General features: G+C 44.7%; 1 protein-coding gene across 1 annotated transcript; it reads right to left on the reverse strand.

Annotated features, from left to right (window-relative positions):
* Window positions 1-5,333: 5,333 nt before the first annotated feature.
* Window positions 5,334-13,623, reverse strand: DYDC2 (DPY30 domain containing 2). Its single transcript, XM_081105203.1, has 4 exons — window positions 13,565-13,623; window positions 8,180-8,334; window positions 7,745-7,867; window positions 5,334-6,598 (listed from the first exon to the last, which is right to left on the reverse strand). The coding sequence occupies exons 2-4, from the start codon at window positions 8,324-8,326 to the stop codon at window positions 6,395-6,397; spliced, it is 474 nt and encodes a 157-aa protein (XP_080961329.1). The 5' UTR covers window positions 8,327-8,334; window positions 13,565-13,623; the 3' UTR covers window positions 5,334-6,394.
* Window positions 13,624-16,307: the final 2,684 nt, after the last annotated feature.

The following is a 16,307-nucleotide window of genomic DNA, read 5'->3' on the forward strand; positions in this document are numbered from 1 at the left end:
GGACCCTTCAGTCTGCAGGCCGACGCTCTATCCACTGAGCCAAACCAGTTAGGGTGGTAGGTCTATTCTTAATGTTTTGAAGAGCCTCCATACTGTTTTCCATAGTGGTGATACCAATCCACACTCCCACCAGCAGTGTCTGAGGGTTCCTTTTTCTCTAAAACCTCTTCAACAACTATTTCTTGTCTTGTTGATAATAGCCACTTTAACAGGAATGAGATGGTATCTCATTGTAGTTTTTATTTGCATTTTCATTACAGCTAATGAAGGTGGGCATCTTTTCATATATCTGTTGGCCAATTGTATGTCTTCCTGGGAGAGTGTCTATTCAGGTCCTCTGCCCATTTTTTAAAATTGGATTGTTTATTTTTGCTATTGTTGAATTGTAGTAGTTCTTTATATATTTGAGCTCTAATTTCTTAAAGATCTTTGGACAATTACATAGTAACCACAGCAATGTAAATTTAAAAAGTCAATGAGATGTGTAAGCAAACACAACTGTATTAATATTAAGAATCATTAGAGGTAGAGAACTGTTTTATAGATGGCATGTGTTTTCATGAAAGTATTTAAAAATGAGGGTTGGGAGTAATGATTTGGGAGCAGCAGTTAAGGCCAGAATCCCGGCCTTCTGAAAGGGAGGGCTGCTGGGCAGGTAGGAGCTTGGGGAACCACCAGGTTTCTTCTGAGGCAAGGAGTAAACTCTGCTTATAACCAATGAGCCTAAAAGAGAAACTTGAGTCTCCCAGCAAACACCTTGAAAAAGAGACTTGAGTAATCCCAGCAAACAACTTGATTTCAGACTTGAAACTGTGAGCAGACAACCCAGTGTAGTCTCGCCTGGACTTCTGACCTACAGAAATGTGAATAATAAATACTTAGTGTTAAGCCACTAGTTTGTGGTAATCTGTTACACAGCATAGAAAACTAATACATACAGTCCTTTATATTAAAACTAGAGGCCCGATGCATAAAATTTGTGCAAGGGACTCGGCCCTCACAGCCCCGGCTTTGTCTGGAAGGTTGTCTGGAAGGACATCTGGAAGGTCGTTTGGCTGTCCAGTCTAATTAGCATATTACACTTTTATTATTATAGATGCAGAGCACAGGGTCCTCAATCTTTCCTCTGTCCTGGCACACTAGTGACTGGATCATCAGGGCAAGGATTTCCCTAGGGATGGGAGGGTTGTCTGAAGGGACCATCAGTTGACTCTGTTCACTACTATAAATGATTTAGGCATTTTCTTTCATTTTTGCCAAATATCAAAACACAATATGAAGATGATTTTACATTGCTGGCCCTTAGTTGATTTCTGCCCCTATCACTCATTGGCTCTTTCCTGCCCATCCTCTAGGCCAGTGATGGCGAACCTTTTGAGCTCGGTGTGCCAGCATTTTGAAAAACCCTAACTTACCTCTGGTGCTGTGTCACATATAGAAATGTTTTGATATTGGCAACCATAGTAAAACAAAGACTTATATTTTTGATATTTATTTTATATATTTAAATGTCACTTAACAAAGTAAAATCAACCAAAAAAAAAAATGAGTTCGCGTGTCACCTCTGACACGCGTGTCATAGGTTCGCCATCACTGCTCTATGCTATCCACCTCAGATCCCCATTGAGTCAGCTGCGTTTTGTCCCATAAAAGAATTACTTGATATGGCTGAACTCATTACTACCATGCACCAGCCAAATTAGCTTGTGTCAGGATCATCTGGAAAAAGTGGAATGTTGGGGTCAGCCCCAGAAGGTCCAGGGGTTTACAAAGGTGTGGACGGAGCCAGTGAAGAAGGAAGGACATGGAGACAACGTTCAGTTGATCACCATAGTTGGGTTCTCTTTTTATTCTCCTGTGACATCTGTATTTATACCATTTGATCCTATAAGCATGCCTCTATAGTCACATCATGGTATGTGTGTTTTTTTTAAATATATTTTATTGATTTTTTACAGAGAGGAAGGGAGAGGGATAGAGAGTTAGAAACATTGATGAGAGAGAAACATTGGTCAGCTGCCTCCTGCACAGCCCCCACTGGGGATGGGCCCGCAACCAAGGTAGATGCCCTTGACCGGAATTGAACCTGGGACCCTTGAGTCCACAGGCCAACACTCTATCCTGTGAGCAAAACCGGTCATGGCTCATGGTATGTTTTGGGTCCTCCCTTAACCTACTACATAGGTTTCATGTCTATAGTTTCTTATCTGACCTTTTCCAAAAATCCTGTCTCTATCTAATTCTGTTGATTTTAATCTTGTCTAGGTTAATCTCTGTGTTCCATTATAAGGGCTATTCCAAGGTCACTATTCTACTGCTTTACTGATAAACTATAAGGATGTGACTGAAGGAGATTATCCTAAGCAAAGATTATGTAGTTTAAGCGTGATTGTTCGTAGTTAAGGTGATTAACTACCCGCCTGGCACTTAGTTAAGGGTTCTACTGATTTATTCCCTTCCTTAGTCCTGCTAATCCCTAACTCCAGGGACAAATCCCCACCTGGGGAAACAACCTTTCTCGGGGAGGTGGCCCTCATAGCGCTAAGAAGGGGAGCAAACATATTAAGAACAGTACGCCAGGTCCCTTGAAACATATGCTGTGCAGATGTTTCTTCCCTGTAGCGACTGTGTCAAGCAACAAGGATGGACTGGCCTCCGGCAGTGGAAGAGAGACCATTTTAATATTGGTTTTAAAGCATAGCTAAGGCCAAAACCGGTTTGGCTCAATGGATAGAGCGTCGGCCTGCGGACTGAAAGGTCCCGGGTTCGATTCCGGTCAAGGGCATGTACCTGGGTTGAGGGCATATCCCCAGTGGGAGATGTGCAGGAGGCAGCTGATCGATGTTTCTCTCTCATCGATGTTTCTAACTCTCTATCTCTCTCCCTTCCTCTCTGTAAAAAATCAATAAAATATATTTTTTTTTAAAAAAAGCATAGCTAAGAAGCTAAATTTGCTTCTGGAATAGGAAAAAAAAACACCCACAAAAAATACCAAAATGATGCCCTTCTAAGCCAAGCATCATTATCTCCTAATGTCTAAGAGTTTCTCTCACAGGATGTCAGATATTCAAAATAAACTCAGAAATGAACAGCTTACCATTTTCAGAGTGAAATTCAAACCTTCTGAAGCCCCTCTAGATGGTGTACAGCAAATTTTATCCCCTGTGTTGGCAGCGGGCTGGGCTGGGATCTTTGGACTTCCTTGGGGCTCAGGGGAAGGGGCAGCTCAAGGCTGCCCTCTCTTGTGGCATCACCTGCCTGTCCCTCGCACAGGCGCTCTGTATATATCACGCCCACACCTGCTCTTCCTCCTGGGAAAGGCCGCCACCTGAGGAGCCCATATCTGTCTCTGACCTGGACTAGCCATCCACACCCATGAGACAGAGCGGTCACACGCAGCAGTGGGTTCCAAAGTTCTGAGCATTTTCCTTAAGCCTGGCACATGGGGAGCCCTTTGGCAGCCTTTATTGGTGTGTGTGTGTGTGTGTGTGTGTGTGTTGGAGGACAGTAAGAGAGCTCACTTATTCTTGAGAGGGTAGTTGTGTGAACTTTGATGTATTTGAGCTGTTGATCCTGAGGCCCCACCACAGAAGCTCCTTGTGGACAGCAGCTCTGGCTGGAGCGGGGTTGGCTTCATGAGTGTGTGGCCTGTGCAGGCGCCCAGGGCCTGCATGTGGAAGGGCAGCACATGTGGTATAATGCTTTGTTGTCACTAGGGTGACATATGTAATCATTTTTGAACAAGGAAGCCCATATTTTCATGTTGCACTGGGCCCCACATATTATGTAGCCAGTCCTAGGCTAGAGGAAGGGGTCAGGAATCTGGAATTGCAAAGCAATCCTTGTGCCAGTCCAAAATGGCTAGCTTGCCATTTTCATATTTGCTCTGAGTTTCCAGTCCTTGTGTAAGTTCAACTCATTCATTCACTTATTTGACAGATATTTATTTGGCACCTCTGGTGTGCCGGCACTGTTTTAGGCACTGTTTCTGCGCCGGCACACACATATAAAATCCCCGTCTTCATGGAGCTCACATTCTACTGAAGGGCACTGACAGGGAAGAGGTTATCAAATGTGTGTGGAAGTCCCCATGGGATGTATATGTTTATATAGGAAGCTCAGTTAAGATGTATATGATATATATCCTGGATGTATAGACAGGAAATCTATCTATCTATCTATCTATCTATCTATCTATCTATCATCTATCTATCTATCTATCTATCTATCATCTATCTATCTATCATCTATCTAATTCAGTGATGGTGAACCTATGACACGCATGTCAGAGGTGACTCGCGAACTCATTTTTTTGGTTGATTTTTCTTTGTTAAATGGCATTTAAATACATAAAATAAATATCAAAAATATAAGTCTTTGTTTTACTATGGTTGCAAATATCAAAAAATTTCTATATGTGACACGGCACCAGAATTAAGTTACGGTTTTTCAAAATGCTGACATGCTGAGCTCAAAAGGTTCGCCATCACTGATCTAATTTATAGATACCTATTTATATGAAGTACAGATAGGATGTGTGTGTGTATAGTCCCCAAAAATGTATACACACTATGAGTAATTATAAAGGCAGTGTTTATTAAAATACATTTCATTTTCAAAATGTAATAGAAATCAACTGTTAAAGTGTATATACATTTTGGGGGAATGAATGAATCAACTGTTAAAGTGTATATACATTTTGGGGGGAAAAGGCTTCTTTGAAAAAATAAGGCCAGCCCTAACTGGTTTGGCTCAGTGGATAGAGCGTTGACCTGTGAACTGAAGGGTCCCAGGTTCAATTCCGGTCAAGGGCATGCACCTTGGTTGCGGGCACATCCCCAGTAGGGGGTGTGCAGGAGGCAGCTGATCGATGTTTCTCTCTCATCGATGTTTCTAACTCTCTATTCCTCTCCCTTCCTCTCTGTAAAAAATCGATAAAATATATATTTTAAAAAAGAAAAAAAGAGAAAAAATAAGGCCATTTTCCTAGGTGGATGTACAAAGAGGAGCTCCTTTATTGGCCTTTAGAGATCTACTTCAGAACTACGGACCACATTTCCTCTCATGTGGTTGCTGAGGAAAATCTTCCCCATTGATAAAAATGTGTCACACTGGAGACACATTTCATTTCCTCCTGCATGAAACTGATGGCTGTACGCCATGTACCGCATTATGCCGTTTTGTAAACAATATGTAAATACAAAAATAAATAAAAAAGGCAACTTTTCTTCAGTGATGAGGATAGACTGGAGAAGGTCAGGGCAGGAGAAAGGAGACCAGTTAACAGGCTATTGTAATATTCCAGGCAAAAGATAACTGTGGCTTGGGCACTCAAGTGTGTGAGTTCTGGTTTTATTTTGAATGGAAAGCCAACAGACCAGATGTAGGGTGACCAAAAACTGAGTAAAGGATGAAACCAAGAGTTGTGACCTGAGCAAATAGAAGAAGGGAGAGACGCTGGTTCAGGGAGAATATCAGGGATTCCGTTTAGGTAAGTTAAGTTTTGAGGTGTCCATTGGTCATCCAAGCAGAAGTCAAGCAGGCAGTCAAGTTCAAGAAAATCTTGATTAAAGATATAAACCTAAAGTCATCAGCATATAGATAATATTTGAGTGAATACAGATGGAAAATAATTTTTAAAGATGCTCCAACCTTTGAGTTTTCCTGACACTGGAGCTGTTGCCAGTGGCACAGGTACACCCTAGTCCAGTGACGGCGGACCTTTTGAGCTCGGCGTGTCAGCATTTTGAAAAACCCTAACTTAACTCTGGTGCCGTGTCACATATAGAAATGTTTTGATATTTGCAACCATAGTAAAACAAAGACTTATATTTTTGATATTTATTTTATGTATTTAAATGCCATTTAACAAAGAAACATCAACCAAAAATATGAGTTCGCGTGTCACCTCTGACACGCATGTCATAGGTTCGCCATCACTGCCCTAGTCCATGTGTCACACTCTGCCTGCAAGGCTTGGTAGAGTGAAGACAGGAACACGTGGGATGGCTGTGTGTTCATTAGTCTCCCGCCCAAAAAATGGTAACACGAAAAGAAAACAGCTCATCAGTTGGATTACTTAATTTAAATCATTATTATGAGTTTACTTTATCCTATAACTAATTCACATTTTCACATGATTCAGGAATGTTCGTGGTTATAGAAAAGGATTTGGACTGGAGAGTCCCTCAGACATCTCCATCTGCGTGCGTACAGCCCCTCAAATCTGGATTTAACCCACATATTTTCATCTTTAGGTAAGAGCTCTTCTGGATGGCCATGTTCTCGGCTTGCAGCTTGGAGAGAAGCATCATTAGAATGATCTACCTGCTGATAACCTAAGAAGGAGATTGGGAGTCGTCATGCGTCTCGGGAGAACTTCATGCTGAAAAGCCTAGTAATTTATTGCTGGTGGAGTTTTGACACTCCAGTCAGTCTGGCCAGGTGAATCAGAAGACGGAATCTGTTGAGGCATTTCTGGAATCTTACTGGAGGTACCTGGCAGGCATTCCTGCTTCCACGCCTCATTTTCAAGGGATTTTGTGTTCTCCTGCATGAATATGGTCTCCTTTGTGGAAATAGCTGCAGACACCAGTGGCTAAACAGAAAAGAAAAAAAAGCAAAAAAGTCATTAGCAGGGACTAAAACACACTTGGTATGGCAAGAACACAATACTGCCATTTTCATGCACAAGGCTAAGAATGAAATGGAAACAGACTTGCCCTAGCGAAGCATAAGAAAAAATCTGATAGGATAAGATGATTCAGCGAGAATTTAACTTCCTGCCAGAACAAAACTAAACATTGATTGGTTGCCTCCCACACGGCCCCGACCAGGGATCAAACACGCAACCTGGGTATGTGCCCTGATTGGGAATAGAAACCAGTGACCCTTCTGTGCATGGGATGATGCTCAACCAACTAAGCCACAGTGGCCAGGGCTAGACTTTTAAAAAATCTATTAATTGTTTGTGAAAAAAGCTGAGCATATTGTATAAATGTAAATAAGCTTAATACTTTCATGTTTCCAAAGTGGACTTCGTAAACTAGCAAAAGCTAGTTAAGTGTATAAGACTGCATTAAAGGTTTTAATGCACGGGATGTAGTATAGTTATAAAGATGTCAGGTATCAAGCCCAATAAGTCAATTTCCTATCTGGGTATCATGTACTTTGCAGAAAACATCAAATGACACATTTTCCAGAAGATTGTGGCAAAAATTACGGAGATGAAAGATATGCTTGTCCGACTATTCCAAGTTATCAATTTATGACCACGATTTCAGCACCACAGTGGTGGTGGCATCTGTGGCTTGATCATAAATAAATAGTATGCAATAAATAAGATATTCAAGTAAATAGTATAAATAAAAGAACAGACCTAAAGTATATAATGATAACCATATTTGGTTTCTAAAAAATATTTAATAAGTTTTGAAAAGGGCTCAAAGGACCTTATATAAAAAATATATTTGTTCCAAGTGACATATGAGATGTAAAAAAATTTTTTTAAACCAGTGACATCTAAGGTACTTCCTGAAATCTAAAATGGAATCACCTTTAAACATTTTCTTTTTCCACTGATAATGATCTTATTGACAAAGGTTGTCAGTAAGACTGGTTTATAAACACGGAGGGAAAAGTAGGCTTGTGGGCCTCAACCTGCCTTGCGCTGTGGCCAGGCTGACCGTGGATTCCTGGTACCGGCTCTGGGATGCGCGCCCAGTGCTGAGTCCCTCCTTCCTACCTGGTGACACTTTTCATGCTCCTGCTGAATCTGATACTCCTCTTGCTTCAGCATTTCTGTCATTTGGGTTTCCTTGAGGCTATTATCATATTCCTCCTTCAGCTGGATCTTCTCCTGCCTGCCCTGGGGTAATGTGACAGAGGAAATCAGACCAGCCCTTGGGAGGCATGCACAGATGGGCCCCTCCCTGGGATTGCCTCCAGCCCTTCAGGGCTCCCGGGTTTGCTCCTAGAATAGCTTTAACCTGGTGGTGGCTCCAAACCCATCAGCTCCATCACTCCTGTGAGCTGGATTCCCTGCGCTTCCAGGATACCTGGGCCTAAACCACCCTCACAAACTGAAAAACCCAAAGCTCCCCAAGCCAGCTCCACAATTCTGCTTTGGATTTCCAGTTACTCTGGGCAAGCTCCCCAGGCTGACCCAGTGCACACACACCTCTTCCTGTGCTTTAGTGATTTTCCTGTAGTGAAGAAGCCAGTGAGCCAGGTACTCTATGGGGTCACTGGGCCGAACCTTCGCCACCTCTGCCAGTGCCTGGGCAAGGCAGTTCCCAAAGCACCTCTTCAGGTAGTCAGTATCCATCCTGTGGGCTGGGGACACATCAAAAGAGTCACGCTATTTAAAAAAATAGACACATTCTAACCAATAAGAATTCATTTCAGGATAAATATGAGATATTTCTGGTTCCCACCCTTCCCCAAAGAATCAATAAATACATATGTGCCAATAGCTCTTACATTGAAATGGCCTTTTCCCTAAAGTCCTAGGTCAGATAGTAGGTGCTGGGGTGTTCAGGCATGACAAGAACTTGATAGATTGATGGTTAAGGGGGGCTAAACCTCTCCACTTACCCACATGTCTACCCTGGCATGAAGAGGAAATAACTGAGCAGAAATGGGTCCCCACAGGGGTGCTGAGCACCCAGCAAGCTGTGCTATTATGAGGTTGGAAGTAACCTATGACATAATAAGACAGGCTTATTTATTTCACCAGGGATCACTGAGCAGCCCTGGGGAAGAGCAGGAGGGAAATACCAGGCACCGCAGCTACTGCTGCCAGCACTAACACAGTGTTCCACTCTCTAGTTTTTAGGCAAGAAACTGCTGTAGATTGAGTGGGTGGCCCTGGATTCACTGATTTCAAGAGCTGAGGTAGTATAGCCTGAGTTGGGCCACAGGTAGGAGTGGTCCTGGGGCGCAGCAGCTCAAACGTAGACTCCACGACAGACTACAAGAGGGCTCCCAGACTGCAAGAGGGCGCAGGCGGGGCTGAGGGACCCCCTCCCTGACCCCCCCTGCCAGTGCACAAATTTCATGCACTGGGCCTCTAGTAAATACATATAAAGCACTAAGCCTGGCATACAGTAAGTGTTTAATAAATACTAGCTATTGCTGTGGAAGTTTGTGATATGAAATGGCCTAACACCTGGTCTATTCCTGACCAACTCCATATTCCTCAAGTTTATGTATTTTAACTCCAAAAGAGTTAATAATAAAGTGACTAATAAAGGCTTAGATCCAGTCTTAACATTTTCTGGAGGCACTTCTCAGTTTAAAGAAGAAAAAAACCAGATAGATACATAGATATGAATATGAAAAAATGTATATTTCATAGCTCTTCCCACTGCAAAGGCTAGAGGCAAAACCACCTCAGTAGCAATGAGCACACTGAGCATTCTGACTTGTCTTTAAATGGCTGTCACCGCTTCAAAGGAATCAGGGCTCCTTGGAGAAATGGCTAATTCCAAGGTCGAGGCAGCAAAAGTCCCATAAGCCTGGACTATTTTGTTGTCCCAGAAAGAAAATGTTGAAAAATAAAAGGGTTGGGTACACAAGAGCCAGCTTGAAGGGGCTGCTACTGGCCAAATCTGGGGAAATTTAATCATCAAAATGCATAATGACTGTAATGGATTACAACTAATTGAGTAAAATAAGGATCTATGAGTCCATATAAAAGCAAATAAATAAGTGCATGGGAGAGACAGCATATAAATACCAACTAATAAATGTGGAAAAAATAATGGAGCTTTAAGTAATCACCATTTTATAACCATCATAGTATAACAGAATCAAGCCAGAATCATCAATGAATAATAAAACTTAGTGACTATTTGAAAAAGAACAGGATATTTATATAGTCTCAAAGTTTCTCCCTACACAGTATAGACCAAGTCCAAAAGGAAACAGAAATTTTACAGTGATAAAACCTGGCCAACAAAACCTTAACCAAAATATCAAAATAAACATCATCAATAAGGAACAGTGACAGCCCATGTCTCCTAATGTAATACACTTCTCAGTGGCACATAATACGTTTCTGGATTCCTGCCCCAAAGGCAAAACTTGAATCTGATGGAGGAAACATTAAACCAGCCGTGGGCAAACTACGGCCTGCGGGCCGGATTCGGCCCTTTTGAAACGAATAAAACTAAAAAAAAAAAAAGACCGTACCCTTTTATGTAATGATGTTTACTTTGAATTTATATTAGTTCACACAAACACTCCATCCATGCTTTTGTTCCAGCCCTCCGGTGCAGTTTAAGAACCCATTGTGGCCCTCGAGTCAAAAAGTTTGCCCACCCCTGCATTAAACTAAGCCAAATTAAGCTACAGTCTACAACTGACTTGAACTCTTAAAAATGCCAACGTCATGAAAGGCAAAAAAGAGATGAGGAACCATTCCAGGTCAAAGGAGCCTAAACAGGCATAACAACAGGTACATGCTCCTGGATTGGATCTGGACCAGAAAAAACATTTCTATAAAGGACATTGTTAGGCAAATTGGGCAAACAAATGTAAATTGTAGCTTGCATAACAGAATTACATCAAGGTCACATTTCCTGGGTTTGGTAGTTGAAATATGAGTAAGAAAATGTCCTTGATCTTAGGAAATGCACAGAGTGGTAAGGCTGAATAATAGCTCCCATAGGTGTCCAAGTCCTAATGCCTGAAACCTATGAAATATGTTACCTTATACGGCAAGGACTTTGCCGATGTGATTACATTGAGGACTTTGATTTGGGGAGATTATCTGGACTCACCAGGTAGGCACAATGTACTCACAGGGCCTCTAGGAGAGGGACAGTGAGGTTAGACAGAGATGTGAAGATGGAAGTAGAGGGAGAAAAGGTGATGTGATCCAGCACCAAGTCGAGCCTCCTTCGCATCCAAAGCCAAGAAATGTGGGCTGCCTCCAGAAGCCCGAGAAGGCAGGGAATGAATTCTCTTCTAGAGCCTCCCCTTTTTAACTCTGTGAGACTCATTTTGGATTTCTGATTTTCAAAAACTGTAAAAGAATAAAAGTGTGTTTGAAGCCACTAAGTTAGGCGTATTCAGAATGAGTCACTCCAAGATGTGCCTCTGTGATACGCAGACTGCTTTGAGCTAAAGGCAACCAAGGCCATTCGGATTTAAGAGAAGCTTCTTCACCCTCCCCCTGTGGGAGGCAGTTAGACATGAGCGGAGCAAGGATGAAGGGCAGGCAGAGAAGGTCACCAGGGTGGAAAGCCCCAGGGGCCTTTGGGGGGTGGGACCTCATCCCCAGGGTGTACATTCCTCCCCTAGCATATCACTGGTCATACCATTTGGACTCCCTGACCTTTCCTCCCTAGAGATTACATCTAACCTTGGTTCTATTTCAGCTCCAGGTCCAGAAAAGCAGCAAAAGCAGACAAGCAATGCTGACCTCAGGTCCAGCTGCATTAACGAATGACCCCGGTACCAACCAATCAGTGGAGACCACCGCCCTGAAGGGACACACCTGGGAAGCTAAAGAATATTTTATTGCGATTCTCCCCCGGGACCTCCCCTAAGATCGCTGCCTTAAAAAAGCTGTTAGGGCAGCATCCAGTGCTTTCCCCGCAGGGAGCACGCCCACACCTATTCCCCTCCTCCACCTCTTCCCCCAGGTCAGTACCACTACCTTCCTCACTCCAAGCTCCACGGCCCTCCTTTGGCCTCTGTAACTTGTTTCCGGAGCCCGTGTCTTCCAGCACTTACTTCTTCCACCTCTGTGATTTTCTAAATAAATGTCCTCTTATAGTTGGAGTCTTGCCTCTGAATTTGTTCCTAGCCAGAACTCAAGTACAGAGGTTGCTGAACTGAGGTCCAGTCTGACCCCACCGGGCTAACACCTGGTGCCATTCTCCTCACCATCAACACCCCCAACTACCTAGAAGAATTTAGATTAGGGGCTTTGCCCACAATAAGAGATTGTGAGAGGTAACATTTTTTTGACCTATGCAGAGGTCAGGGGAAACTTCTAATTACTGAACATCTGCTCTTCTTAGTGTCCTGCAATGACCTACCACCCCTCTCAAGTCCAAGGTGATCCTTAGCTCAGAATGTCATATATACTTCATTTCCCCCTTTCTGTCTTTGAACCTCTCGTGTGTGTGGGGTCTCGGACTCTCTCCTATGCGCAGGGTTTTCATACATATGTATGTAATTAAATTTGGTCATTTTCTTTTGTTAATCTGTTTCATGTCTAATTAATTATTAGACCAGCTGACAGAACCTTAAGAGTAAAGTTTCTTCCTCTCCCACAGAGGTAGTGATGAAGGGTGGGGATGGGGGTGTGGGTTGTCTCCTTCTGACACCCAGTGGCCCACCTGAACCAATGCTCCTGGATAAACTACCTTCTACAGCCTGTCTTCTCCAGGGTGGCCCATGACCAGCAGCACAGTATCACCTGGGGACTTGCTGAAATGCAGATTTTCAAGTCCCATCCCAGGCCTATAGATTCAGTCCACATGTTAACAACATTCTCAGGTGATTTGCAGTTACCGATCCACTTTGCCTTTATCACTGTAGAACGGCCCTTCCCAGAGGGTAGAATCACCCATTTTGCATTCCCAAGAAGTCTCTCCACTCCCAGTCCTTGGGTGGCTGCCACACTGTATGTATGGCAAACCCTTTCTGAAGAAAACATCTGCTCCTAAGTGCACATTTGCAACGATGATCTCAGTGCAATATTGTTGACCTGACAGTTCTCAAGACTTGCCACAGTAACAGAACCACAGTGTGTGGCTTGGAGAGGACGGTGGCAAAGGGCTTTTACAGCCCACTCCACACTAGCTCAGGGCCCACTCACGCAGAGGGAAGGGGCTATTTTCAGAGTTTCCCGGAGCTGCTGGTTCTTCCAGTTCGTGGCCTTGCACTCAGTAGGCTGGGCAATAAGCGTGGAGACGGTCTTTGTTCACACTCTATTCCCAATGCTAGGCACACAGTAGGTGCTCAGTAAGTATTTGCTGACTTAATCAGCTAGGACTCCGATGCCTGTGAGCCCAAGCAAGAGCTGGTGCTCCCTTCCACCTGTCAGTGCCCGCTCGGGCACTTACTACCTCAGCCAGCGCTTAGCCAGGCTTCTCCTGCACAGCACTGCCCGCACGGGAGAAATTCCAGCTGAGTCAGACCGCTGTGGCTTCCGGAGGTGGGGGCCCTGCGCTGGTTCTGAAAGGAACCAAGCGGAGGTTGCCAGCAGGTGCAAAGGAGCGAAGTCGTGAAAATGCAGGACCACTGAGCTTGTAGCGATTGTCTACTCTGGCCAGGTGTCCTGGGGCCCGGGAAGGGGGTAGGCTGTCCCCTGCCTTTCACACACAGGTAGCCCCTCGAGACTCCTCCCCGTGAGTCCGCTGCCCCTTTCTCTCTTCCAGTGCGCGAGGGCCTCCCCGCCCCCCTCTTTCCTCTCTCGGGCAGCCCGACCCTCTTAGTAGCAAGTCTCCGCTCCACCCTCGCGCCCTCTCTTCTCGGCCGCGCGTCCCCGACTCCCGACTCCCGACTCCCGACCCCCGACCCCCAACCCCTGACGCGTTCTGTTCACCCAGCAGTGCTTCGTGTCCTGTTTGCGTCACGCCTCCTTCGCGCCCAAAGCGCTTTCCGCCCGTTGCCTAGCGACGGGACGCGACTCGGGGACCCACGTGTCCGCAGTGCGCAGGAGGGCGCAGGCGCAGTGGGTGCCTAGTGCCCCGCGGAGGTCGGGCTGCGGCGGCGGTTTGGGCGCTGACCTGGGAGTGGAGCCCAGCGGGGTTAGTTCAGCGCCGAGGGCCGAGGGCCGAGGGCTCGGCGGCCACCTCCGGGCCGGCTCTCGCCTCCTCCTCCGCAGCGAGGAGCGGCGGGGCCGGTGGAGGCGGGGACGCTACGGCGGACCCCGACGGGAAAGGACCCCGAGCCCCCGATCCAGTTGCCGGGGAACACCGGACTCCCAGTTAAACTTGCATGTCAGAGAAACAAGGAATAACCTTTTAGTACAAGCAGAGCATGATAAACACCAGTCGTTGCTGATCTGAAATTCAAATTTAACTGGGCATCTGTGTTTTTATTAGCTAAATCTGACGGCCTCCCCGAATCCTCTCCTTTCCCACTCAGCCGGCTGGCTTCCCCCAGGCGCGGGCGAGGGACCTTTTTCTGTTTCTTGTAGCAACTTCTCCTGGCTCGATGCGGCTGTTCTGTGGGAAGGGGCCTTCTTACATGAAAAATAACATTCCTTAAAACAGCCTTCGTAGGATGGGTATTATGGCGATTTCAGGGACAGGAAACATGTCGAGCGACGTGAGGAGGCTCACCTGGGTCCTCCCCTAATGCGAGGCGCCCATCAATCTGAGACTGACCCTCAGCGGGGCCCCGCTCTTGGGCCAGAGGTTTTCTCCATTAGGGTCCGCGGTCCCCTTCCTGTGTGTTATCTTTATGGAGCAGCAGCAAGAATCCGTACTCTGCCCCCCCCCCCGCCCCCCTTATTTGATCTTACTCCACTTCAAATGAAACTGAGATGTCAGTGTAGTTATTTTTGGTTTTAGAGTATATCCCATGGAAGGAATACAGTCAAGATACCGTGTTCCAAATTCAGCTGTGATCATTGTTTTCTCTGTGTGGTTAAGACACCCATGTCAGAGTTTTAGGTTTTTGGACTCCGTTGACCTGCACACGCGCACACCTGCTTTCCCCACTGCGGTTGCTAATACAAAGGGTGGCATACGCTTTCTCCCCCTTGTTTTGCATTTCATTCCACGCTGTGTCCTAGAGTCACCCTCTGTCTAAAAAGACCTCCCTCATCTCCTGTTATATCTGCGCAGCCGCCCACTGCGTTGCTGTATCTCACCAGCCCCTGGATGATGACCTTCGGATGGGGTTCCAGTTTGGGCATTCTACGTACTGGTGCAAAACAGCCACGTGTATATTTGACTTCATCTTTTTGTAAGCTAGGGTTCCAGAAGTGAGACTGGGTGGGCAAAGATAAATACACCTGTAACTGTAGATGTTGCCAAATTCCTCCTCTTAGGGATTATTTCATTTTGTACTCTCACCACCAGAGTATGAGGGAGAGCCATATTGGGGTCTACGGATGAATCTCAGGAGGTCATTTTTTTTTAAAATGAAGTATAGTTGAAAGATAATATTATATTAACTCCAGGTGTACGATATAGTGATTCCGCATTCATATATATACCTTGCACTGTGATCACCACACTAAGTCTAGCAAACATCTGTCATGGTGCAAAGTTATCACAATATTATTGACTATGTTCTGCACCCTTTTCATCTGTCCCTCCTGCTCTCATCTGGTGACCGTCAGTTTGGTCTCTGCTTCTGTGAGTCTGTTTTTGTTTTGTTTTTCAGATTCCACATGTAAGTGAAACCATATGATACTTGTTTTTCTCTGTCTGAACTTACTTCACTTATCATTATACCCTCTAGTAATTTGAAAACGTTTTTGCAAAATGTTAGGTGCATTTGTCTAGGGACAGGTCTAGACACACTGGCATTCTACCCTCTATCATACTCATGCCTGACATATAATAGGTACTCAGTGTCTGTATGTATAGATATTGCTATATAGATATAGATAACTATAGATGTATATCTATGTATATAGATAGATATGGATATGCCAGATGGGAGGGGGGTTGGGGAGCTGGGTGAAAAAGGTTGAAGGAATTAAGAAGTACAAATTAGTAATTGCAAAGTTGTCACAGAAATGCAAAGTACATCATAGGGAATACAGTCAATAATATTTAGTAGCTATGTATGGTGCCAGATGGGTACTAGAGTCCCTGGGGGATCACTTTGTAAATTATATAATTGTCTAACCATTACGCAGTACACCTGAAACTAATTCAAAATAATACTGACTGTCAACTATAATTGAAAAATAATATTTTATATATAGCCAGCAGAGTCTGGATTCCATAAGGATAATTTGAGGGTGATCAGTTTTTTCATAGCATCTGAGATATAATGGTTGCTACATTTCTTTCTTTTAAAAATACCTGGTTTGAGGTTATCCCTGTCCATCTTCATAACTGATAGACTGGGAGAGTAGAGAACTCATGCATTTGCCACGACGGAGAACCGGCTGTGTCAGCCCGTGATTCAAACACTCCTGGAGGAGCTAGAGGAGCTTGTCATTTAGTGGGAGGACAGACACTTGTGTATACAGACAATTCTCAGTGTGACGCGTGCTGTGTGGTCTGCTTGGGGAAGGAGGAATGTCTGTGCTTTGCTGGGAAAGCTCAGGGAAGGACAGATGGTCTGTTTTGTGCAGGTGAGGAGATGCTGTCGAAGCTGAG

The sequence above is a fragment of the Myotis nattereri genome, assembly GCF_964212035.1.
Source record: "Myotis nattereri genome assembly, chromosome: 13".
NCBI classification, from domain to species: domain Eukaryota; kingdom Metazoa; phylum Chordata; class Mammalia; order Chiroptera; family Vespertilionidae; genus Myotis; species Myotis nattereri.